Below are 25247 nucleotides of genomic sequence, written 5' to 3'. Positions count from 1 at the left end.
GCAAAATGAGCTTTTTATGTCGTCTTCAGATAATTAAAAACAATCTAGAACACTCAGTAAAGTTTAAAAAAAGGTGTTGATAAAATGCAGTTTACTGAATGGTTGTGTGCATAGCCCTCTCACAGTTACAGCCTCTGGTTGTTTGTAGACACCAGGGGGAGACAGTTATCTCTTTTTCATCATTTCAGTCTCTTGGGGGTCACATTGCACCTTTTTCTGATCATTTTTACTCTGTTTACACTCATTGGTGCATCAGCTTCTGTTAATATTTCTCCTCACTTTGGTCATTTTGAGGCTTTTTGTGCACATCTCTTTTCAGTTTTCTCTGTACCAGGGCTCCTTGACTTCTTGTGCCTCTGGGTCTGTATCCTGTTCAGTCATCCTTTCCTCTGTTGAAACATCCCATCATCTGATTTATTTGGCACCTGTTAAAATGAACAAAAACTAACCTCTACTGTTTCCTGCCAAGTTGGTCCTCATGCACAGTGCGATGTTTGGAGAAAGTCAAACACAGCTTATCAGCACAAACATATACCGACTGTCAGCACGGTGGTGGCGAGCTGATGATTTGGGCACCTTGATGTCACTGAGTCGACCACAAACTCCTCTGTATGCCAAAGTATTCTAGAGGCTGATGTGAGCCCGTCTGTCCCACAGCTAAAGCTTAGACCAGAAGAATCGACCTGCTGTAAGGGCCCAGAGTCCAGACCTCAGCCTGACTGAGATGCTGTGGTGGGCCTTCAGATGGCTGAAGCCACGATGTAAAGAACAGTGGACCAAAATTCCTCCACGATGATGTGAGCTGTGGTCGTGCAAAAAATGATTGCTTCAGATTATTACTGTCAAAGGTGGTTCTACAAGCTGCTGAATTGTGGTGCTTACTTACTTAGTTGTGTATGTTATTTATTTATTGGTTGTTCTCATTTCCTTATTATCATAAACTGTTCAGTTCCTAAAACTTCCATACAATGGCAACATTGTTTTCTTCTTTGCCTTTTCTTTTAGTGACAGTAAATACTCACGTATAGGAGGCACAGCTCTGCAAAAACTCAGGTTTAGTCTCGACTGAGAGAAATGTGAACTCCCTCCTCTGCCTACCAGCATCACTTTGTGAGGTTTTGATTAGTTCACTTCACATTTTTTGCTTTGACGTGCGCATTACTGAACCGCTGCATCAGCTCGACTTTAACAAGCACGGTCTTCAGCGACACCTCCTGGACAAATAAAGAACAACTCTTTTACCTTTAACCAGGAAATCAGAATATTTGATCAGAAATAAACACGGAGTCTGATTTTCAGGATTATGAGCCTTCATACTGATGAAGAACATGAAATATGGCTGCATGAGAGCCTGGATCGATACTGAAAAGCTGCCAAGTTTAAAAGAAAGAAAAATATCTACTAATGCAGCTTTACTAGTTTTTTGTTTTCTACAAATATGATGACTTTGACTGAGGTTTGGGTCCAAGAATTCTACTGCAGGTGAGATAATAAAGCTGCTAACTGAGCTTCTACTGTTAATACTGCTCCAATCATCTCCACACTGAACAATGAAAAAACACAAAAGCACAGCTCCAACGATGCTCTGAGACATGAGGCGGTTCTATGGAGAAAACTACAAACATCCTTTTCATTCATCTGCCAAGTTTTATTTTTCTTTTATCAATTTTGTCTGAAAAACAGAAAACTGGGGGGGGGGGGGAGAGTTTAAAACGCAGATTTTTACTCAACTGTCACAAATATTCATTTATCAAAATGTGGAACAATCAAATATTTTACATTTTTGCTTTCATGGATAATCAAACAGCTGCTGATGACTTCTGACATCAAACTAATGTCAGCTGAATATTGCAGCGTGTGACATTTCCATTAATCACAGACAGGAAAGGTCTGAAATCACAAAAGAGAGCAAAGCCACAACCTCTGCACTTACAGAACATTTAACAGCAAATGATTGAAACGAGACTCCAAACGTGTTTTATTTGGACATTTTAGCATCTAGAGGCTGAGAAAATATTCATTTTTAACCCGTGACAGCGTCACACAGCATGAAACACAAGCATGGTTTCACAGTGTGTGACGAGTTTGTGCATCGGTGTAAGCACGGCGTTCCTGCTCAGGTGTAAAGAAAACTGCCGTTTGGCTTTATTTCGGTCAGTAATTGTATTTATTGATGATTTAACATTGTTATTTGTGTAGAGCTCACCAAAAATTGTTAAACAAACATCGACCGTGTGTGCAAAACATTTTCGGTGCGGTGTCTTTGGCATTGCTGTCATGTGCTTTTGTGAAATGCAAACCTCTTCTGTTTGCAAATTTTTATACAAAATATCAGGAAAAAAATAAATCAAATTAAGTTTTAACTTCCTACAAGCCAAGGTGATGTCTTATATGCTCAATAAACCAAAATCAGATCAGTTTCTCATTAAATTAGGAAGCTCTGACTGAAACGCCAGCACTTTGTTTTTATTTTGTTCTTGGAAAATGAGGAAATCTTCATAAAAGCTAAATAAATAACAGCTGTAAATTCCCTCATCAGCTGATGTGGACCTTCGTTTGATAAACCAAACCATCCCAAACAGAAATGGCCATCAGAGCGGCCTGAGGACACCATCATAACCGACAAACTGAAGCAATACCAGAACAGAACTAAAGACAGACGAGAGGTAAACTAGGCCCGCTCACGCTACGTTTGCAGGATTGTCTGTCTGCTTTGGAGTCACGAGATACTTCACAGCCCAGTGCAGCAGAGATTCAGTCATTCTGAAGCGACTGAAGTCCTGCAGATTCTGTCCACACACGCGGTACGAGTAAGAGAACGGCCTGCCGTCGCGATGAACCTTTGGAATTTTTCTCGGGACACTCCCTGAAGCCCGTTTAGGACTGCTGCCGTCTTCGGCACTGGAGCCTCCTACCGAAGTGTCAAAGAGCCACGATGGAGGACTGCTGCTCAGCTCCGCCTCCTTGTCCTCCGCCAAGGTGGAGGTGTCGAGGGCTTCTGGTGTGGACTCGCTTTGCTTTCTCTTAACTTTTCCGTGTCTTGTCAAAGTTGTCTCCTCCCTTTCTCGGTCCACAGGTGGGAGGCTCTGCTGTGCTGTCCAGGTGCGATGATTTTCCATTTCTGGAGCAATCATGGAGCCTGAAGCTGAACAAGAGGAAGTGGCAGTGGTGGGGAGGGCAGTCAGCTGTTTCTGGTAGGGTGGGAAGTAGCTGGACTCCACCAGGTGGGCAGGAAGCTGCGTGCTGGTGGCGGGATCAGGCTTGGATTCTGCAGCAGAGGCGGGGTGGGGCGAGATGCTTGGTGTAGCTTCTGGAGATGCATCCGAAGAAGATGAGGAGATACAAGGAGGAGAAAATATGTTCCACGGGTTGGACAAAGGCTCGTCAGTCCCACCTGTGATCACATCCTCGTGGAGCAGGCTGTCCTCCATTGGAAGAGATGAGCTGTCACTGGATGCACAAACTCCTTGTACAGCTGCTGGTTGAACTATCTGCCAGTGTGTATCATCAACAGAGGGCTGCGTGGTCTCTGGAGGGTTGCAGACTTGCAGTATATTCTCCTCCTCCATCCTCTCTGTGCTGCTTTCAGCATTTTTTAGAGTCTGGACCTGCTGAGAGTCTTCTTCTGGGATAAGGAGATATTTCACAGGGACACTGAAACACTTCTCTCCCTTATATCTGATCCTGTCCACATCCCAGCGTGTGCTAGAGCAGGTCTGCGTGGAGTGACAGGTGGAGGTGGAGGGCTGCAGGCTCGCGGCGCGTCCCCTTGTCAGCTTCTCCCTGACGTCCTCCAGCACAGCCTGCAGACAGTCGTGCTGCCACTCTCCCAGCAGCTGGGATAGGTCAAATTCACACTGGCTCTTCTGAGAGTCCTCCTGACCCAGCAGAGCTCTCCACGTTTTACAGATCTTCATCCTGACAGAGGACAGGGTGGTGCAGCAGGGAGTGTTGTCTTTAACTGGACCTGCTGCGGTTGTAGCTAGTTCTCCGACTGATAGGAAGAACCTGCATTTAGTCTGTTCTGAGGCCATGTGGAACTGCAGCCGGTAGTCCTGGATGCAAACCGTGCTGTTGAGTAGGCTGCTGAAGCACTCACGGTCCTCCTGCTCCTGCAGATGCTCCCAGGCTGACGCCGTGAGGACGGCTGGGATCTGGAGTACCCCATCAGACAGGAAGAGCAACCCGGTGGGGCCCTCGGTGTTCCCCGCCTGGGACTGGGACATCTGACCCACACCGATGACATGAGCCTTCAACCTGCTGCCCACCTCCTCCTGCTGCTCTTCCTGGCTGCCGTAGCTCAAGATGAGCCGCTCTATCCATGGAGACAGTCTGTTCCGCGGAAGCCGAGGCATGTCCGGAGTTTTAAACCGTACCGCAGAACAGTTACGAGACTCAGTCAGAAGAACACTCCCACCACATCCTCACTGTAGTGACAACTTTAGCAGGGACTCGGTGAAGTCCACACACTCGTCTCTCGCAATGTCGCCATTTATATTTTAGCCACGTTAGCTGGACACTCGCTTAGCTTAAATATTTGATCAGCGTTGTAACCTCTGTGCACTTCCGCTCTGCGCGTGTCTGCAGTCATGGCGGCGACAGTCAAGTTACCGACAGAGAACAACAGCTCCTTCAACATAAAAGCGCAAAAGTTAATCGTTTTATTTTTATTTCGAACGATAACAAGAAGATGAATTATATATATTAATCATTAGTCATATTAGTTATATTAAATTATATTAAACCGTCGAAGCCAAATACTCGGGTAAAATAGTGAGTTTATGCCTTTAATAATATGTATAGAAACTTTGACTGACATCATTCTGTCGGGGATAGTTTTTTTTTTTTTCGACCATGAGCCACGTTTTACGACATCCGCCATTATGCTTTCAGGCATGAATCCAATAGCTGCAAAGAATTTCCAGCATTACCCTCCTGGTTTCGGGTCGCCTTCGAGCATTAAAACTAGCCGGCCGTTTTACACAAACTGAAGTTTTTTGTGCTTCAAACTCGTAGTTATTGTGTGGAAACACGTGACAATAAGGGAATGGGTGTGGTCGTAAATTCTAAACCGACCAATCAGCGTCCATTACGAAAGTCAGAAAAAATAAAAGACATTGCGAAAACTAAAATAAAATACATAATGAAATGTAACATGTTTTTTGTCTTTAGAAACCAAATGTACATATTTATATCGGTTGTTTGATTCACAGCTGTTCTGTTGCTGCACACATTTTAAACTGCACGCGTTCCGCCCTGATGCTCCGTTCAGGTGGTGTCGCCAAAATACATTGCAAGCGGCTGTGTTAACTTTTTTTTTATCTGTTTAAAGCAACCGAGGTGGTTTCTTCTTTATTATGAAAGCTTTCAAAACATAGTGGCTTGAAATATAAATAGATATGTTCTCCGTTGTACGTTCTCCATTATCGTCACATATATTCGAGATGGATGTCATATTTACCACATTTTCCCAAGATTTGAATGTAGCACAACACATGCCTTGACGTCTACTTCCAAAATTTTCGTCCTGAGTGATCAGAGAGGGTGGATGAGTAATTCATGTAGTGTAGGTACGCCCTGTGCCCAGAAGAGAAAGGTGCATTTTTCAGTCTTAAGGTGAGATACTTAAATTTGTAATCAGTAAAAGGAAAGGATGACACCTCAGGTTTTGCATGCACTGTAAACAGTCCATGTCGGAACCCCATGTAAACATAGCTCCACAGTTTTCATTTACAAAAACATTTTGCTAAAATCATGTAACGATGTTACTTAAAAAAAACGTTAATGGCGGCGTTGTCCTTCCTTTATCACGGGAAATCTTTATCGACATGTCGGTTGTTTTGGTGCTATGCTAGCATTTACTGGCCAAACCTCATTTAGGAATATCAGTTCAAGTTTAGACTCGATACAGTCAAGATCGCTAACATATATAAATGTAAATCATTGGGTCCCATGGGTCCTCGGGTGTTTCCGTAATATTCGGCATTAAATTGATTCACTGAAAGCATGATATGTTTGCTACGTTTGGGTTTTGCTAACGCGGCCCGTTTACACTCGCTGTACTGGCAGAGGACTAGCCACTCCAGAGAAGTCCTTTATTTAAAAAAAAAAAAAGGTTTCGCAATGAAGAGTTTATGTTGAGACTTTTAAAACTCGATTTTAAGAATGGACCACTTTTCTTTTACTTAGTGCCGTAAACTGTGCATTACTGTCATCGTATGTTCGACAACATTAGGTGGTACTGTTTGAAGAAGCTCAGTTTGACACTATGTTGGCAGGAGTGTGCTGTGCGTCCTCGGGCTGTCGCAAGCCTAGACATGCCCGATACTGCCTCCAATGAGCCCGGTTCGAAGGTTTCGGATCCACAACATTCCCAGAGACTCCTGAGAGTCCTTCGCACCTTTTGGCAGGAGCAAAGTTTCCACGATGCGCTGCTGGTGGTGGACGGAGAGGAGCTTCCTGTCCAGAAAAATATCCTGGCTGCTGCCAGCCCCTACATCAGGTCAGTCAGTCACAGCACATATCGAACTGTTTGTAAACACCAGCTAGGGACAACAAGGGCGTGTCCAGTTTTATTTAGTGGCAGTGCTATAACTCAGATGATTCTTGCTTTACTTCCTGTTAGGACCAAGCTGAACTACAACCCTCCAAAGGAAGATGGGTCTACTTACAGAATCGAGCTGCAGGGGGTCTCTATGGCCATCATGAAACAAATCCTGGACTATATCTTCAGCGGTGAAGTGAGTGGGGATGCTTTAAAAAGCAGAGTGACCTGCTGATATCCTAATAGCGTGTGGCTTTCATTGACTGTTCATATGTACCTCACACACAGATCACCTTGAGAGAAGAGACCATCCAGGACATGGTGCAGGCATCCGACCTTCTCCTCATGACCGACCTCAAGTCAATGTGCTGCAAGTTCTTGGAGAGCTGCATCACTGCAGAGAACTGCATCGGTATCCGCCTCTTCTCTCTGCACTATTGCCTCTACCACGTGCACTACGTCGCCACAGAGTTCCTGCAAACGCACTTCCGTGACGTGGCGCTGACTGAGGAGTTCAGGGAGCTACCACCGGACCGGCTCTGCGAGGTGCTGTCCATGGAGAAGCTGAATGTGGGCAACGAGAAGCATGTGCTGGAGGCCGTGGTGCGGTGGTTCGCACACGACCCGGATGATCGCAGGGTGGGTAGCACTGGAAAATGTTCTCTTTTTTTGCAGAGATACCTGCAGCATTCAGAGGCGAGTCTCATTGTCCAGCTTTAGTTTCATATCAACAAAATACTGATGAGTGGTTTTTCTTATTAAATTCTAAACTACCTAACTATAAACACTTTTCTTTTTTATGCATATAAAACTGTGAAGGGCTGGCTCAAACTGAATAAAAAAAAAACTGTTATCCCATATGAATTTGCAGGTACACATGAAGGAAGTGATGTCTGCCGTGTGGCTGCAGGGTTTGGATCTCAGCTACCTGAGAGAGCAGGTAAACAGTCTAAATACTTCTTACCAGCTGCTACTGGCAGGCACAGGGAGACCGTGTTTGGATGTGAATGTTACACTGAAAACTGTTGTGTCAATTAGAGCAGGGCGATATGGCCAAAAATATTTATCACGATATATATTTGAAAATTTGCGATAACGATATAACTGACGATATAATTGATGCGAGACAAAATACAACTCCACAACATTACTAGCGCAAAAAGACAACCTTCCATTTATTTTCACTTAAACAAGAAGCTGGTTTTTATGTACATTAAAGCTTTATAAAAATGTAACAGTGCAAATGCAAATTCCTTGCTGAAAGTTTAACCAAAAGGCATTTCCAGTAGAAATGGGCTGACATATCCTGAGCATAACCATGTATAATATCCACTGAAGTTAAAAAGAGGTGCTTTGCAACATTAAACTGCAGTGTGCAGTACGCATTTTTCGGACCATAAGGTGCACAGGATTATAAGGCACATTAAGCGAAACAAAGCAGTCAGATAAATCAAACTTTATTAAACTCATTCTTCTTGCTTCCTCCACTTTTGTACCATTGATTCATTAATGTTGAATTCTCTGGCAGCTGCTCTATTCCCATGTTGTTGCAGTATATTAATGACTAACCTCATATTGTGGATGGATTATCTCAGTTGTTCTTCTGACTGAAGTTTGGTCCGTTTACAGCATCCTGCCATGCGATTGCATTTGTCTCTAACTATCAGAAACCTTAACGTTAACTTTTTTAAGTGGAAAAGTGTTAGTGTTCGTCCTCCAGCTTCACTATGTTATGCTAACATAGCTGTGTCGCTAGCGATCACGTAGCACATCATTAAATACCAGCTAGCCCAACTTCAGTAACCCTACAAACGTCACTGCTGTTTAGTTTTCTGTCTTCATTTATGTTGGAAGTGATAGCAGAGCTGTACGTTTGATTTTTTTCAGAAATCTCTCAGTCAGAACATGCTAGCGAAACTAGCGAGCTAACTTCCGCTAGCTTCCTGCTAACTTCTAACTCCGTTAAATGTAATAAATTTTGTTTTCATGGATGCCTGGAAGTTAAACTTCATAGTTACACCTGGTAAAGCAGCAATGCTGATCGTTTTATTAAAGATGAAAGAATTTAGACAGTTTTTAACTCTCAGTGATGCTGCAGTGTTCGTTTGACCTGAAGCATACGGAGTTTAGGACCCAGATTACTCCCAGATTTAAGAGCATCTTAGTCCGACAAATACGACAATAACAACGGCCGCTTGCATGTTCTGCAAAAAAAGGTGCTTTGTCATGTATCTGACGGACAAACACCAAACCAGTTCCACATCACGGAAGTTGCACCATTTTTACAAACCAATTCTGGTTCATTTGTTTCACTCAACAATCGGCCATGTGCGTATGAAAACAAAGCCACTGCGCATGCGCGTTTTACTCATATTCTATCGCGATATTTCATTTTCCTATCGTTGCCTAACATTATACCGGTATTACCGTGAACGGTATAATATGGCCCAGCCCTAGTGTCAATGTAAATGTATGTCATGAAAACTTTAACAAGAATCAGGAAGTATATTCGATTTTATGAGCTAGGATTCTGATCCCAGCTTATCGTTTGGCTATAATGACAGCGTCACAGCTCAGGTTAAAGGCTGTAACAGCTGAAATGCAGGCTGAGGCTGCCTTTCTTCAACATTAAGTGTGAATACAATGAGTCTCTTTCTCCCCGTGTTAGCAAGGCTAACTGACAAATGAACCATGGTTTTAAATCTGAGAAAACATCAAATGGCAGCAGAGAATTTCAGAACAAAGTGGCTCCTGTTTTCAACATCTAACAACACTGAGCATTGATAACTGAGTATACTGATGAGTGCTGTGTGTGTAGTGGCTAAAACACACACACTTTGTCTCCTTCAGCCTCACCTGGTACATCTCCTCCACCTGCAGACATGGACAGTTTAGCTGTGTGTGAGCCAGTGATCCTCACACGCAGTCATTCACCATGAAAACTCTCCTGAAAAGCTTTTAGTGACATCCCAGTGCGGGAGGAACTGCTGATTACCACCTTTATGTGGGAAAGCTGTGGCTTACTCAGTCTGCTGTAAACATACAAATGCAATATAAGTTTTGAGCTAACCTCGCTGTGTGCTACCGTTGTATCCCATCAGGCCATGGGGGAGCCTCTGATGAGGGAGGTGATCAGAGAGTACTGTCAGCCGGTGCTGACGCAGGGTCAGCTGCAGGGGGAGGCTATGCTCGCTGCCTTCAAACCCAGAGGGTATTCTGAGTGTATCGTCATCGCTGGAGGTGAGGATCGCAAGTAAGTCGCACTCGCCAACTTTGTTTTGTTCTGTTTGGGCTTCATGCAAAGAAACAGAAGTTTATTTCATACATTTATTTTGGCTGCAAATACATTACCATTTATATGCTTTATTTATTGTACTGTATTCTTCAGTGTCGGCTGATGACATCAAAACTGAAGTAACCTTAACTAACCGGCCTGAACTCGAGTGTAAATTGTGTAATTTTGTGCCATTCTGGAAGAATGACTCACGTGAAATAACCATGACGGTATTTTTGCCTGTGACTATGAAATGTTGGTTCCATGTGTCACAGTGTTCAACAAAGATAGCCTGGGACAAAATTCCGACACAGTCAGAATGAATGGATGACCATTTCACAGCTACAACCTGCGTCTACTGAGCGAAGAAAGGAAAGGTGGGGGTGGGAGGTATATCAGCACTTGTTGGAAGGAAATAAAAAACAGCTGACGGAGGGAAAAAAAGATTGAAGCAGTAAAACTGAGCTGAGCGCTGCAGCAGAAGCTTGTTTGTGTGCTGTGTCCTTCAGATGCTATCATGACTGACGCAGCATGGAAACAAAGCAGATAGCGTAGACTTTGAGATTCAGTTATCACCTTTGAACTTTGAATGCCTCTGAAATCTCACAGTGTGCTTCACTCTGTCCTGTAACCAAACCATCTCAGCTGAGATTAGTTCAGGTCATGGTGGAGGTGCGGTGGGTTGATGCAGTGTTTTTGTTTAATTACGTAAAAGCTCAGATACTTAAGGAAGCTAATAAATCTGATAAGACAATTTTATTGTGACTTTTTTTCTTTTTTCCTAAAAAACCCTGATCTGTACGACATCAGTGCTACTGCAGTGATTGATATGATGGCTGTATGAGTACAGACTCTGCGTGAGCGTTGATCAGAGTGAATGTGGGAATAAAAACTGTACAGATGTCTGCTTGATTTTGCATGCAGCGCTCTGCAGCGCCTACTAGAGGGAAGGAGTTGGAACAGGTTGTGTCTGGGGTGTGATGAGTGCGATGGCGTTGAAGGTGAAATAAACACTCCAGCTTCAAAAAGACTTTTCTGGCAGTTATTTCATGGTTCAGGCTTTGCAGGGTTAACCCCTCCTTAATATTTTGTGTGTGGCTCTATAGTGTACTGCAGGGGTGCCCAATCCCGGTCCTCGAGAGCTACCGTCCTGCAGCTTTTAGATGCATCTAGGGCTGCTCGATTATGGCAAAAATGATAATCACGATTATTTTCACTGAAATTGAGATCACGATTATTTGACGATATTTATTTCGTCCGCCAGAGCTTATATATTTTTTTTTTACATGCTGTAGTGCCATTTGTGGGAGCATTTCAAGTTGCTATACATCAATACAACTGTTATAGCCCATATTTTAAAAATGTGTATGCATTAAGTCCATAGTAACTACATTAATTGCAAAAAAGTGCAATAAACTACAAAAAAATTGAAAATCGTTTTTGTTTTTACATATATTTCTACTTGGAGAAATTTAAGAGGTTTATCCCTCAAAACTTTAAATACAAAAAAGTTGCAAAAAATAGTTTACAACAACAGGAAATTTATTTTGAGTGTCTTCATAGTTTTATTTTTGGAGATACAGCAATTTTTATATACTGCAGGAAAAACAAAAAAACAATCCTATGATGCAAATTTGCAAAGAATGTGCATCAAAATAAACTATTTCCAGCAGTGCAATATGAGTTCTAAGGCCTACAAGTAAAAAACTACATTTTCTGCAAAAATGACGTCACTTGCGATAGTTTGCGTTGACGTCTTTTTCAATGTGGGAAGTGTTAAGAACAGCTGATCGGATCGGCAAAGCGTGTTTCTGGAATATTATGTTTTTGTTCCTGCAAGCTCTTTTTATGCAATTTTTGCAAAGCTATATGTGGAAGGAAACCGTGACCGAGGACAAGCTGATGGCATAAGATGTAAGTACAACTCCTCTGGTTTCATATGGAGAAAAATTTATTGTGCTAGCTTAGCGTTCAGGTTCTACAGGGATTTAAAAATAGTTACACAAAACGAGCATGCTGCTCTGACCGGCTTTAAAGGTTTAACAATAACAATGTATTGAATAATGACTTTAAAAAATAATATAAAATAGTGTGCAAATACTGATAACAGTGCAAATGTTTGCAATATAAGAAATAAATGAAAAATGTGAACTTTGCAGTGTTGCTCTGTGGTGCAGCTACGACACCATAGCAAAGTTTACACACTGTGTCTACTTGATCCACGTCTGACTCCGCGAAGCCATAATGTTTCCACACCACTTAAGTTTTTTTTTTTTTACCTCTCTTTTCAACCAACGGCAGTCCACTCCTCTCCAAATAACTTCTGCTTAGCTTTCCGAGCTTCCCTCGGGTCCTCTTAATTGTTGTGACGCGTGTTCGAAATGCAGAGCAGTGCGCTTGATTTGCCACATGGAGCAGCGCGAGAGTAAAGCATGAGGGAGGGGCTAATAATCGGCTCAGTCATTTTTAATGATCGTTGAAAGCCCAGATCGTAATCGTGATTAAAATTCGATTAATTGAGCAGCCCTAGATGCATCCCTACTCCAACACAGCTGAATCAAATGGTTTGATCTCTTCAGCATGCCATCATGTTTGGCAAGGGCCTGATAACAAGCCATTCATTTGATTCAGGTGTGTGGGAACAAGGATGCATCTAAAAGCTGCAGGACGGTAGCTCTCGAGGACCAGGATTGGGCACCCCTGGTGTACTGGTTAGCACATTCAAATGGTTGATGGTTCGATTCCATCTGCATCTGACACACGGCCCTTTGGGGTTGTGTCCGGAAGGGGATCTGATGTAAAACCTTCCCAAATCCAGCGTGAGGTTTAGGGAGATTTATATCTACTTGTATTTATATAAGTAGATATAAATACTTACTTTTTGTCTGGTTTCCTGAAAACTGTCAGAGATTTAATGAAAGTAAATACAGATTACTGTAACTTGTACAGGGAGAAGGAAATGATTTTCAGGCAATTCTTTTTTTCTAGTACTGGAGCTACAATTACTCTGCAACAGATCTTTCTGGCTTCAAACAAGAAGATCTAGTGTGTTCTTGTTAGTTGATTTCTAAAGGCTTTGTCCTAAGCACCCATTTAAAAGCTATATTGTTTTGTAGTTTTCACTTTGTTGGCCTACTTTTAAGATTAGGCTTCAAACTTTCCTTTTTGCTAAAGCATATAGTTAGGGCTGGACCAGGTGACCCTGAATCCTCCCTTAGTTATGCTGCAATAGACGTAGGCTGCTGGGGATTCCCATGATGCATTGAGTTTTTCCTTTCCAGTCACCTTTCTCACTCACTATGTATTAATAGACCTCTCTGCATTGAATCATATCTGTTACTAACCTCTGTCTCTCTTCCACAGCATGTCTTTATCCTGTCTTCCTTCTCTCACCCCAACCAATCACAGCAGATGGCCCCGCCCCTCCCTGAGCCTGGTTCTGCCGGAGGTTTCTTCCTGTTAAAAGGGAGTTTTTCCTTCCCACTGTCGCCAAAGTGCTTGCTCATAGGGGGTCATATGATTGTTGGGTTTTTCTCTGTATCTATGAAGCGCCTTGAGGCGACTTTTGTTGTGATTTGGCGCTATATAAATAAAATTGAATTGAATTGAACTTATGCAACACAATCAATTGTTTGCAGAGAAATCATACTTTGACTGTAGCTCAGGAGGTAGAGCAGGTCATCTACTGATCGGAAGGTTGGTGGTTCGATCCCTGGCTCCTCCAGTCTGCAAGATACTAAAGTTGCCAAGTTGCTCTCCAATGCATCCATCGGGGTATGAATGTGTGTGAATGTACTTAGAAAGCACTAAGTATAGAGAGAGTGCTTGTGAGAATGGGTGTGATTGGGTGAATGTGGCATGTTGTATAGAGCGCTTTGAGTACTCCAGTAGAGTAGAAAAGCGCTCTACAAGTATCAGTTCATTTACCATTTAAAAATATGCAGTCTGAACAGGTCTGAACAGGCAGCCTGTTCTCGGTCTCCTGTGTGCACTTGGTCTTCAGTAAAAGTACCGGGAAGGCCGACTCACATCCTGTCTGAACAGAGTGAGGGGAAAACCTTTTGTCTGATCTGATGCGTTCACTCTGTGCAGAACCAGGAAGCCGACAGCTGCGTCGCGCTGCATGTGTCCTCTGTATGACGCCAACAGGCAGGCTTGGATAGAGTTGGAGCCAATGAGCGTCGCCCGCCTCGGCCATGGGTTGGTTGCTGCCGGTCAGTGCAGTCCACCGCACCTACATGTCTGTAATAAAACGCTTTGTGTTCAGTAAAAGACATTAGCAGGTGTGTCATTAGCAAGGCTGTCTCTGTTGGTCAGGGGGGTTTCTGTTCGTGGTGGGTGGAACAGATGAACACAACGCAGTCCTGGCCAGTGGAGAGAAATATGACCCCGACTCCAACACCTGGAGCCCGATTCCCCCAATGCTACAGGTAGGATCACGTTTCTGAAACAGTTACTCATGGAAACCCATAAACAGATAAACGGCAGAAGTAAACTCCTGTGTGAGTGTGCAGAAAAAGTGCAAAATAGGGATGCTGTATTAAAAACAGCAGAATGCAGTGTTTTGCAAATGTCATATGATACACTCTCTCCTTCTGCTCAGTGCTTTTCTGTCAGATAGACACTAAACAGGTATGAAAACCATCATTCGTGCTGCTTGGCTACATAAATATTCAGTATATACCAGACGTAGAGCAGATATGTTTCTGCCATATTGTTTTATATTTGACTTCATGGCCATCAGGTGTCAGCAGTGCTGCAAAAATTCCCTGACAGCTGAAGGGTTAAAGGCAGATGATACACAAAGCGCACGATCGTTCTCCAGAAAAGTGATGTCATTCACTAATAAAAGTTTGCTGTCATTAGTAAGTTCCTGATATGAAGTAGCTGGCGGAAACATGCTGGAAGGTGAAGTTAGGGGAAGGGCCCCGACAGCTCCACCAGCAGATCATCAGCTTATTAAAGCTGCTGCACCGAGATGAATTTGGCACAGGAGCACTGCACACAGTCTGAAAACAATATAATAAATAATACACTTCAAGCCAGTCATGGGGTCTGATCCCACTGCTGCGTTTGTGTTGACACAGACAAACAGCTGTGTGAAAAACTGACGTCACCAGCGGTACTCTTCGTGGCTTTGGTATGCTCTAATAGCGTATCTGATTTAAGCTCAAGTCCCCCTTTGCAAACAAACCGGGCCACAGATCGCCCAGCTGTGCCCAGTTGTGCTTTGCACTTATGAAACATCTGAACTTAGAACTCAGACGTGGGAACACCCAGAGACCCCAGGAGGGTGTTTGTTTGTGGCTGAGCGCACAGCTGAGCTTGGGGGATGTTGTTGGCGGTGGTGGTTGATTATATTAACATCCGCTGACGTTCTCAGGCTCGTCAGAACTTCGGTGTGGTGGAGCTGGATGGTCTGATCTATGTTCTTGGTGGAGAGAGTGAAGAGCTGGGGCTGATCACCGTCGAGGTGTTCGACCCCTACTTCAATACCTGGAAAATGCAGACCAGTATGACCATGATCCGCAAGGTAACCCCCTCACCTATGCGCGCGCGCACACACGCACGCACGCACACACACACACACACCTCTACCTCGGGTATTCATATCATCTAATTGACATAATGCTTTCCCTAGCCCCTTACCCTAACCATATAAAACAAATGCCTAAACCTAACCACAACCTAACTATAACCCTGAAAAATGCCTTTAGATATATAAAATATCTAAATGGTATCAAATAAAATAAAAACAGACATTAAAATAAATAAATGTTGACGTAAGTGTTGAACAATTAATTAAACATAAAATTAACATGACAGAAATGCCCAAAAAGAAAATGTTAAAAGTGCAGAAATTGCATAAATAGAAGCAGGACAAATACTAAATGTTGTGCAAGCAAAGGAATAAAGTAAATACAGAAACAAATAAGGGTCTAAGGTGCTGCCCATGTAACTGCCAGGCTCAGGTTCTACTGTGGATTTTTGCTGCGTGTCATCCCGCCATTAAAACGATCAAAATAACACCATGAAATAATTGTAGACCACTTGGTGGAAAAAATGTCTAAATGTGGGTTTGCTGAAGTGGTGCGACAGATCGAATCGATGCTTTTAGTGAGTTGGGTGTGGGTCTGGGTTATCAGTAGTTAGTTTTTTAGCATTTCTACAGCTTTTCCGTCTGAGCTCATCTGTTCTGCAGAACCGGAAGCTAACTGGCTGCTGAGTGTTAATGATGGGTGACAACGTCAGCAATTTGTCATCTTACACGAGAGTCTGAAACCACCAATCAGAGAGCTGCATGAGGTCAGCTTCTTGTTAAATTTGAAGGAAGGACCAGAAAAAGAGAACAGATGATGACAGTCTCACATTTAGCTTGGATGGGTTGTGAATGTTTCCAGTAACGTCAGCACTAGAATTCCCAGTACAATGCCCCTATCTATGTGTATTGGACTCGGTGTTTAGCTATTTTTGGAATAGGCTGGAATTTGACCCGTATTCCAGTTGGGAATGCTGTACCACCCGGAGCGCTTGGAACTACGGTTGTCGTCACTTGTGTACGCCAACGATTTATTGCTCAAGCTGGAATTCAACTCAAACTGATGGATGTCACTTTGATGACTGAATGTAAAACTCTGAGTAACAGGATTTGTCTATAAACTGTATATAAAAGATGACCTGCAGTTATGTCACGCAGCGATTCTGGACAAATTTATTTATATTTTTAAAGTGTGTGTTTGGGATTTGGTTTGGCAGCTGTATCCATACATGGGTTCAACACAAAGATCTCCTTCGATTCTCCTTAGATTAATGACTGGATGTTGGTGGTCTGTTATGACCCCGTCTTCAGCAGTAACTTCAGCAGAACAGCTCTCATTGTTCTGAAATGTTAAAAACAACAACAACATAAAATCAGTGACAGAAATATTTGGTTAGCTCGACGGCTGGACGACGCTTTGACCTCGTCTGATTTGAACGATCGTCTCCGTCTTCTCCTTCAGGTCGGCTGCTATGCCTCCATGAATAAGAAGGTCTACGCCATCGGTGGGGGCTCCTACGGGAAGCTGTTTGACTCTGTTGAATGCTTTGACCCCAAAACCCAGCAGTGGACGGGGCTGTGTCCTCTGAAAGAGAGAAGGTAAGCACAGCCTCTGCTGTCTGTGATCTTAAAACGTTAAAGTCGGTGTTTTCTCACAGTCCTGACGTTTTTGTTTTCTTTGCAGTCAGCTTGTTTTTTTTGGGGGGGGGGTTCTCTCACTGCATGCACACTTGCTGTGCAACACTTAACATTTAACTTCAGTGTTGTTGCTTTAATTTGGACTAGTTTATGTTGCACAACAGGAAATGAAACATAGCTCTATAAGTCACTGTCATTCTTCCCAATCTGGAAGTTTTATTTTCAGTTTGACTAACTTTATCTAACATCACAGCTTCACTGACTTGCTCAGCAAGTGTAGCTGTTGAGTCAGAACATTCAACACTGTGGTTTTTATTGTGCGTATTGCTGAATCCACACCAAGCATGCTAGACCCGTCTGTGCTACTCATGTGGATTTCATCCATCCACAGGTTTTGGTTTCATTATGCGCTGTTATGAGGGGTTTTTTTCTTCTCTGTGGGCGTCTGCAGAATTTCCTTATTGGTTTTTCTGTACTTTTTAAGCACCGCTGCTGCAACTGCGCTTTTGCCCACAGTATGTTCAGAATCTGCTGAGGATCCAACCCTCTCACAGCCGTGGCATTGTACTGAAATTCAACTAAAAAATGCTAAAAGGCAAAGGAATAAATTAAATAAATGTATTTCAAGAGCTGGACCAGGCCTCTGCAATGTGACCCATGAGTTTACGGATTTTGGATCCTCAAACTTTTACCTGCCACCCTTTGGTTCCAGAAATGATTCTATGTAAGACAAAATGACATAAATATTTATTCATCCCAAAGTTGAGTGAGGGTCGAGTAATAAGCTGTCACTTAATGATAGCAAGCTGCTCGAGGCAAGCCAGGTTATTTGTCTCATTAAAAATGCTCCAAAAGGCAGCGATGGCACGAACCCAGTGTCACTGCGCTGAAACCACATTGGTCTCCCACCTTCCTCAGAACGTCAGTAAAGTTAACCACTGAATAAGTTCTGTAGTTAAAAACAGACGACCATAAATCCTCGAGTTGTGGAGAGAAGCAGTGTTTCTGTATTCTTGAACAGAGGTCCTCGAGGCTTCACGGGGTGTACGTGGTCACATGCATCCTTTTTATAGCGTTAATTATTCAATTCAGATCAATTCAGTTTTATTTATATAGTGAAATATCAGCGCTTTACGTTTGTAAAGTAAAGACCAGCAATAAGATGACGCTCTGAGCCGGCACTTGGCGAGAGTGGGAAGGAAAAACTCCCATTTAAGGGAAGAGATCTCTCCCGTATGACCCTAATTTACTCGTTACTTATTATCTTTAAATGAATTGTTAAACTCATTGCATAGCGAGGAGCCCGCTTTACTGTCAACCCTCAAAATGTCTGTGCTGCTCAGGTTTGGCTCGGTGGCGTGCGGCATCGGTCAGGAGCTTTACGTGTTCGGTGGAGTCAGAAGCCAAGAGAACGACAACCCCGAGCAAAGACAAATGACGACCTGCAAGTCTGAGTTCTACCATGACGAGATGAGGAGGTGAGTCGTTAAACGTTAAAACCACAGACGCAGCCACAGTGACGTAAACTGTGCTGGCGCAATAAAGTGCTGTCATATTTCAGCGCTTTCCCAAGTGCTGTTAAACAGGGCAAGGAATTGTTAACCGTTTTATTTTGAATGCTTCCATTATTTAATTTGCACACAGAACTGAAAAGATTTCACAGAATTCTGGTTCATGGTTTCATTCAACGATCCGCTTTCGCCCTTCTCATTCTCCGCCATGTGCGTATGAAAACAAAGGCACTTGCGCGTTTCACCCATATTCTGTCGCCATATTTCATTTTCTAATCGTTGCCCAACATTATAGCGGTGTTACCGTGAACGGTATGATATGGCCCAGCCCTAGTTCTGTTGACCCCACAGATTTCTGATCGGGTCTTTGTGTGAGTCAATAACGTTCCCTTGTTGAGTCAGAATGACCCAGACCCAGTTTTCCTTCAAAATCTTCACGTCTTTCCTTCCGTCATGAGTCCACCTTGAGGAAATCCCCACTTCCACTGAAGCATCCCCACAGCATAATACTCCCATGACTACTACCGTGTTTCACTATGGGGACAGTGTTCTTTTTTTTCTTTGGCCTCTCCCTTTGGCTCTAGGTTCATCTCATAATCGTGCTTAATCGTTCTCCAGGTTGTCTTCAGCGCACTTCGTTCTGGTTTGAAGGCGTCTCTTCTGTTTTTCTTGCAGTCTATTCCTGTCCAGGAAACGCTGTGATAACTTTATATATCCATTTCCTGCTTTGTGAGCATCAACAATTATTTTCCTCAAGTCTAAATTGATTTCTTTTATTTTTGGCATCATGCTTTCTCCAGTGACAGCTGAAAGTCTTGTTGAAGCTTTTATTTTGTGTGTATTTGGACGATAGCGCTCCATTTGAACCTCACTTTTTAAACTTGCAGCACATCGTTGCACAGATGAGCAGAGCTGACCTTACAGTTTGCACGTGTGGCTAATCTTACGATTGCATTATTAAAAGAAAAGAAACATGTTCTGCTGCAGGTGGATGTTCCTGGATGACCAGAACCTGTGCATCCAGACCAGCTCCTCCTTCGTCTACGGCGCCGTGCCCATTGGAGCCAGTATCTACGTGGTGGGGGACCTGGACACAGGTCGGTGAAAACATTAAATACAGCTCTGCTGGGCTTTCAGGATGTTCAGTGTTTGATCCTGTTACCCTCTCGCTTCCTTTGGTTGCAGGCACAAACTTTGACTACATCCGGGAGTTCCGGCGCACCACCGGGACGTGGCATCGCACCAAGCAGATGTTACCCAGCGACCTTTCCAAAACGGCCTGTGCCAACTTGCGCATCGCCAATTGTCGACTGTTCCGCCTTCAGCTGAGTCAGGGCATGTTCCGGATCAGAATCTGAGCCGAGACGGCAGCCGGCAGCTCTGTCCCGGCTCCATGTGTCTCCACTTTTGCACACTGGTACGCTCTATCTGCTGTAGGTCTGAGTTTATATACAAACACTAAAGCGCTGTAGTCGCTACGCTTTGAAGATCTCGACTCCAGTCATTGGTTTATACTCACGACCCTTTTGATGTATATTTATTGTTGACCAAATGGGATGGACACATTTTTAGCTTTATGGGTTTTATGACATTTTTCTTATCTAAATCTATTTTCTTTGAAGTGTGGGATCCTTTTTTTACAACTTTCTTTTAAAGGACATTGCTCATTTTGAATGCTTTCTGGTTCTCGGTTACTTGGCGAGGGATTCATTATACACCAGTCACTACCCCTTTGTTACACTAGAAATCACGCGGCACAGTTTTTGCAGAGGCAGCGAGGCCCGCTGTGGTGCCGCTTTATTAAAGGATCACTCTAGATCATTTCAAGGCTGCAAATATCCCATTATTATCTCCGTTATGACGTTCCAGTTCATGATAACTTTGCACACGTCACCTTGTGGTAGAGATACGAGGGAAGGATGAGTCACACATGAAAGCAAAGTGAAAAGTTGCAGCAGGAATCAGCTGCCTTTTTGGTAAACGCATTAGACACTTGCCAGCTGACTCAGTCACATGCATATTAAGCCTCACACGCTGGTTTGTTTTACGTGTGTGTGGATGGATAATGTTCTGTTTGGCATGTGCTGGTCACAGCAAAAACTGTGACCAGCACAGTTTGACAGTTTAGAAGAAGGAAGTAAAATGATTTTGTACAGGAAGCTGTAGGAGCACAGTTCTGAATCCACAACCAAAGATTTCACAAATGTCTCTTAAACTCCAGGAAACTGTCGACGTTACTGGAGGCCCTCGCAGTGCAGTTGTGTCCTTTAAAAACTATGGCGTGCAGCTCAGACGGTGTAGAAAAGCCACGTGGAATTCTCCAAACTATGCACGAACACGGGTGACTTGCTTTTGGCGACGGCACCTGATTTCCGTATATTCACAGAAACGTTCCCACGTGCTGATTTCAGCGTTTGCCTCTTGGAGCACAAACTCTTTAATGGATTATCACTTTTTATCTGAGCTGGTCCGGGCCGGTCCATTCTAAAACAGAGCACGTTACACTGGTGATTTACTGGAAGTGCTGCAGCTTTGCTGACCTCTGACCTGGCTTTACAGTCAGGACAGTTTTGGCATCTCTTGACCCCGTTTGTTCTGTGCGAGTTACAGCTGCTGGTGTCTGTCCTGCACTCAGCGGCTGCGCTTACAAAATGCCCCGTTCATGCAGCGCAGTGTGCGTTAGGGCCGATCGCCCCGGGCCAAAACACAACTCTTTCAATTTGAAGCGACGCGAGAATGTCAGGTTTTAAAGACTTGTGCAAAAACTTGCATTAGACTGCAGTTGGAATCACGTCTGTTTTATTTTGTAAGCTTATTATTTATCATAACATAAATATTTAATACTTCAACACCATAAATATAGCAACAGCATCAGTTCAAGCGGTAATTTGGTATAAACTGATATGTTGCAGCTGGTCGCCTTTATTTGCTGCACTGTTACTGGTTGGTTTGCTACACAAGCATTTGTAGCTCACCTAACAAAAACACTCCTGTTTTTTTTATTGTTATTTATTCCAAAATATATGCAAAATGTCATCTCATTTTTATTTTTGTTTGTTTTTTTGCTCTCTATTATTACCAAGCAGCAACCTCCAGGGCTGGAAAATGAAGCCAGTCCATCAGTATTACGAGCTGTGGTCTGAGGAGCTTGGAAGACTGAAGAAGCTTCTTGGAGGTGAAACATCTTCAGGAAACTTAAAGAAGTCCAAGCTCCTCAGACTACCGTGACCTGGATGACTGAGAACCTACACAGACATTAAGATCTGTGGTTCCTCGGATCAGTTCCTGTCAGTATCCAGACTCGCAGGTTAAACTGTCCCCATGCACAGCAGAAATAAATACGTTTACAGCCTCCTACACAAAGACAGTGTCTGTTTTCTATACAGGCGCGACTTCTCTGGCCCCCACACAGACCGACCTACCTGCTAGCTGTCTGCAAGGCTCCCCTCACCTGGAGCGGTCATGTTCCATGAATTGAAGCCGGACCTCTCGATGGAGGTTGCGGTGCCCATATCTAGACGTTCAGTTACCATTTATTTGCTCTCCATGTTACAAAAGTCTTCAGAGTCTGGGGGGAACGCTCTAGTCGCCTTCGTTAACACCTCTACACGTTTTTCTAATAATAAATTGTCAAACACAAGAGTTGATTGTTTCAATATGACAGTGATTCCAAGGGCCTAAATATTACATTTCGATAATGATCAACTATATGTAACAGTTGGCTAAAAATAGTTATTGGCTCAACAATAACGGATTAAATATCGAAATAATTTGCTACAAACTAATAAATAATGCATAAATATTCTGTCAATTCAAAGGGTTTACGTGTGAGGACGTCATAAAAATCACATTAAAAGGATTTAAACAGCCACAGATGAACAACCACACAGGGCACATTACATCGTGACATTATTTAACTAAATCTAAGCCAAAAAGCAGAAGCAGTGTGTGAAATCCTAAAGACGCCGTGATTCAGCAGCTTCTAGAACCACCTTTATGTCCCACCGCAACACCTCCGTCCGGTTGAGGTCTGGACTTTGATTGAATCTGCTTTCTGTGGCTGTAAAACAAGACCAAATCTTTATATGTAGAATTTTTGGACTTCAAATTGTGAAAAGTGAGAATGAAAATTTCCAAGAGAGACCTGCACAAAGGTTACAACAACTACAACACATAAGAAGTAAAAAACAAATACAATATTCCACACAGACAAGTGAGCAACAGCAGATCATTAAGAGCTACATTTCTGACAATGTCAGCTCTTTCTGTAGATTATTCCAGATTAAACGGGAATAATGCCTTTTTTCTCCGCTCTGTCCTGATTCTCAGGACGATCCTTTGTATGACGCTGTGAGAGCGAACGCTCTATTGGTTGTGGCTTTTGCACATATAAACACACAAATAAGAGGAAACCAGCACAGGCAGAGTCTGACCTCACAACCCAGGTCACTGCTGATGTCTTTCCTCCTTGGTATTGCGTTAACAGACCAGCAAACTGCCAAAGTTTGCACACTTGCAGATGATCAGTTAATCGAGTGCATCTGACTCTCAGTACCAGGCTGCTCAACCGCTTATTTCCCATGGAAGCAGTGAGGGTGCATCTAGTGTTTCACACGCTGCTTCTGCCTCAGGGTTTATTTTCGGTGAAAGAAACAACGACTCATTGTCACAACGTCGTGTATTGTAGTTTATCAGAGTTGGATTCATCAAATTTTAGGACCCGATAAGGAGCAAATGACTTTTATCTCCTGATATTTAAAACTTAAGAAGTGATAGAGGGTGTGCTTTCTCGTTACCATGACTAATTGCAAAATCGCTAAAAGAAATGGCAGGAAATGTGCAAACCTAAACACAGCTGGTGCAACAGGCTGTGAGGCACACAGACGAATATGAAGCAACAACTACAATGAAACGGTTTGTGTTTTGTGCTGTAAACGGATTGTTGACATCAGTGGTGTTAAAGAAAGAACGCGGGTTTATTTCGACCCGGACGTAAATGGGTCTGTTGTGGCCGCGTTTCTGCCCGTATAGACGTGAGGAAAGACGGAGCTGACAGAGGTTTTTAAACCGTCTGATTTTCATCATCTGACACATTTGTTTTGTTTTTTCACACTATCTGAAATTCATAAAAAGGCCATAATTGGACAGAAAGCTCTGATATGACAGCCCAGCTGTAACATTCCAGGGTGTCTTAACATTTAAAGTAAGTCATATGGTTTCCAAGCTGCTCCGTGTACGAAACAGCACTTGCTCTCGTGTGTTCGCACCTCATGACTGTCTTTGTTGTGATGTGCTGGAAAACATAAGGGAAAATAATGGCCGTCTAACCTGAAAATAACCAAAGCTGTGTTGTGAAAGAAAGAGGGAGTCTTGTTTCACTTTGTACTTTTGTAACTGGTGCATGAGGAAGTTTTGTAAGATGTTTCCCATGAGTGTCGTTCATTTACGTCAGAGGAATTAAAACTGTTGGTGGTCAAGCTGTATGTTTTTGTCTCATTTGCTTCTCTATTTCATTTCAGCCTCCAGAGAGAGCGACATGCTTAGTCACTTTCCTGCTGCTCATTTTGTATCGTGCAAAGAGATGCTGAAAGCTCCTTAATAACACCTTTTATTGCTTAGGTTGACTGCATTGCTCAATAGCACATTCGGAGTATTTGCATTGGTATTATAAGGCTGGTGTTTTTTCCTGTTCTGCATCCGATCTGTGCCTGACCAGGTTTTCTTACTCGAGATGTACGCGATGCACTAAAGTTCATTTCTAAAACACAGACGTGTGCGACGTGCTCGAATTTGCACAAAGTTGTCCGCATTCCGTTCGTGAGAGTTCTCAGTACAAACAAGCACCAAGGAGGACGGGAGGGTGAATTATGCCTGTAAATGTGCTGATTCAGCTGAGAAATGCTGGGAAATATTATTTGAAAGCAGCACAGAGAATCTGCAGAGCCTCGCTGCTTTGCTTACCAGCATTCTGTTCAGTTGCTACTCGGGGAAGCTCTCTGTCGGCAGCTTCGCTCAGAATCGCAGCCAAAGAGCGGAAGGTCTCATAATGTGGATGCTGCACCAAGAGCTGAGCATGAAAGCGAAGCTGTTGATTTACTGCTTGACCGATGGCCACGAGCTGTGATTAATGACCGAAGAAGATCGTGGGTAAAAGTGTTGGAAATGAGCTCAAAGTAGGCCCGCTACATCTGACCGCGATGCCTTCACGGGCACCTACAAGGTGAGCTGTTTCAGGCATGTCCACCTGGGAGGAGACCCCTGGGTAGACCAGGACACACTGGGGGGCTCGTGCCTCTTGGGGATGGCCTGATGTCCCCCAAGAAGAGCTGGAGGAAGTGGCTGAGGAGAGGCAGGTTTGGTATCTCTGCTTAGACTGCTGCCTCCACAACTTACACCTGGATGCTAATGAAGGTAGAAGTTGATGCACAAAAATATGCAGGAAATGACATGTATGAGCTCAGAGCCTCTGTTTAATGTGCTTCAGCAAAACCTACACGCAACTGCATTTTATAGTAAACTCCCCAACTTTACATTGTTATTTATCTTCAGGCCACTGAATCTCAACTATTGGTACCTGCAGGGCTAGTTTAATTTAGGAGGGTAAAAATTACGTTTTCATTGTTTTGTTTTTACTTTTTCACAATCTGTAATAACTGTGAATTTCCAGAGAAATGGGATAGTCTTACACGGCCAAGCGAGTAACCTGATCTCAGCCCAGTAAGAACATCTTTGTCAGGCATT

General features: G+C 43.3%; 2 protein-coding genes across 2 annotated transcripts; one reads left to right on the top strand and one right to left on the bottom strand.

Moving 5' to 3' along the window:
- Positions 1 to 1627: 1627 nt before the first annotated feature.
- On the bottom strand, positions 1628 to 4617 carry acd (ACD shelterin complex subunit and telomerase recruitment factor). Its single transcript, XM_026172490.2, has one exon. It carries the CDS (start codon positions 4353 to 4355, stop codon positions 2682 to 2684), a length of 1674 nt encoding a protein of 557 aa, XP_026028275.1. The 5' UTR covers positions 4356 to 4617; the 3' UTR covers positions 1628 to 2681.
- A 544-nt stretch (positions 4618 to 5161) lies between these two features.
- Positions 5162 to 23989, top strand: gan (gigaxonin). The gene is made up of 13 exons (XM_026172489.2): positions 5162 to 5616; positions 6279 to 6502; positions 6626 to 6740; positions 6833 to 7183; positions 7416 to 7484; positions 9646 to 9797; positions 13911 to 14032; positions 14136 to 14248; positions 15202 to 15351; positions 16820 to 16956; positions 18339 to 18473; positions 19494 to 19603; positions 19692 to 23989. Exons 2-13 carry the CDS (start codon positions 6318 to 6320, stop codon positions 19862 to 19864), a joined length of 1812 nt encoding a protein of 603 aa, XP_026028274.2. The 5' UTR covers positions 5162 to 5616; positions 6279 to 6317; the 3' UTR covers positions 19865 to 23989.
- Positions 23990 to 25247: the final 1258 nt, after the last annotated feature.

Source organism: Astatotilapia calliptera, chromosome 7, assembly GCF_964374335.1.
Source record: "Astatotilapia calliptera chromosome 7, fAstCal68.1, whole genome shotgun sequence".
Taxonomy (NCBI): domain Eukaryota; kingdom Metazoa; phylum Chordata; class Actinopteri; order Cichliformes; family Cichlidae; genus Astatotilapia; species Astatotilapia calliptera.
The sequence above is the reverse complement of the archived record's forward strand: the minus strand, read 5'-3'. Positions and strand labels throughout refer to the sequence as shown.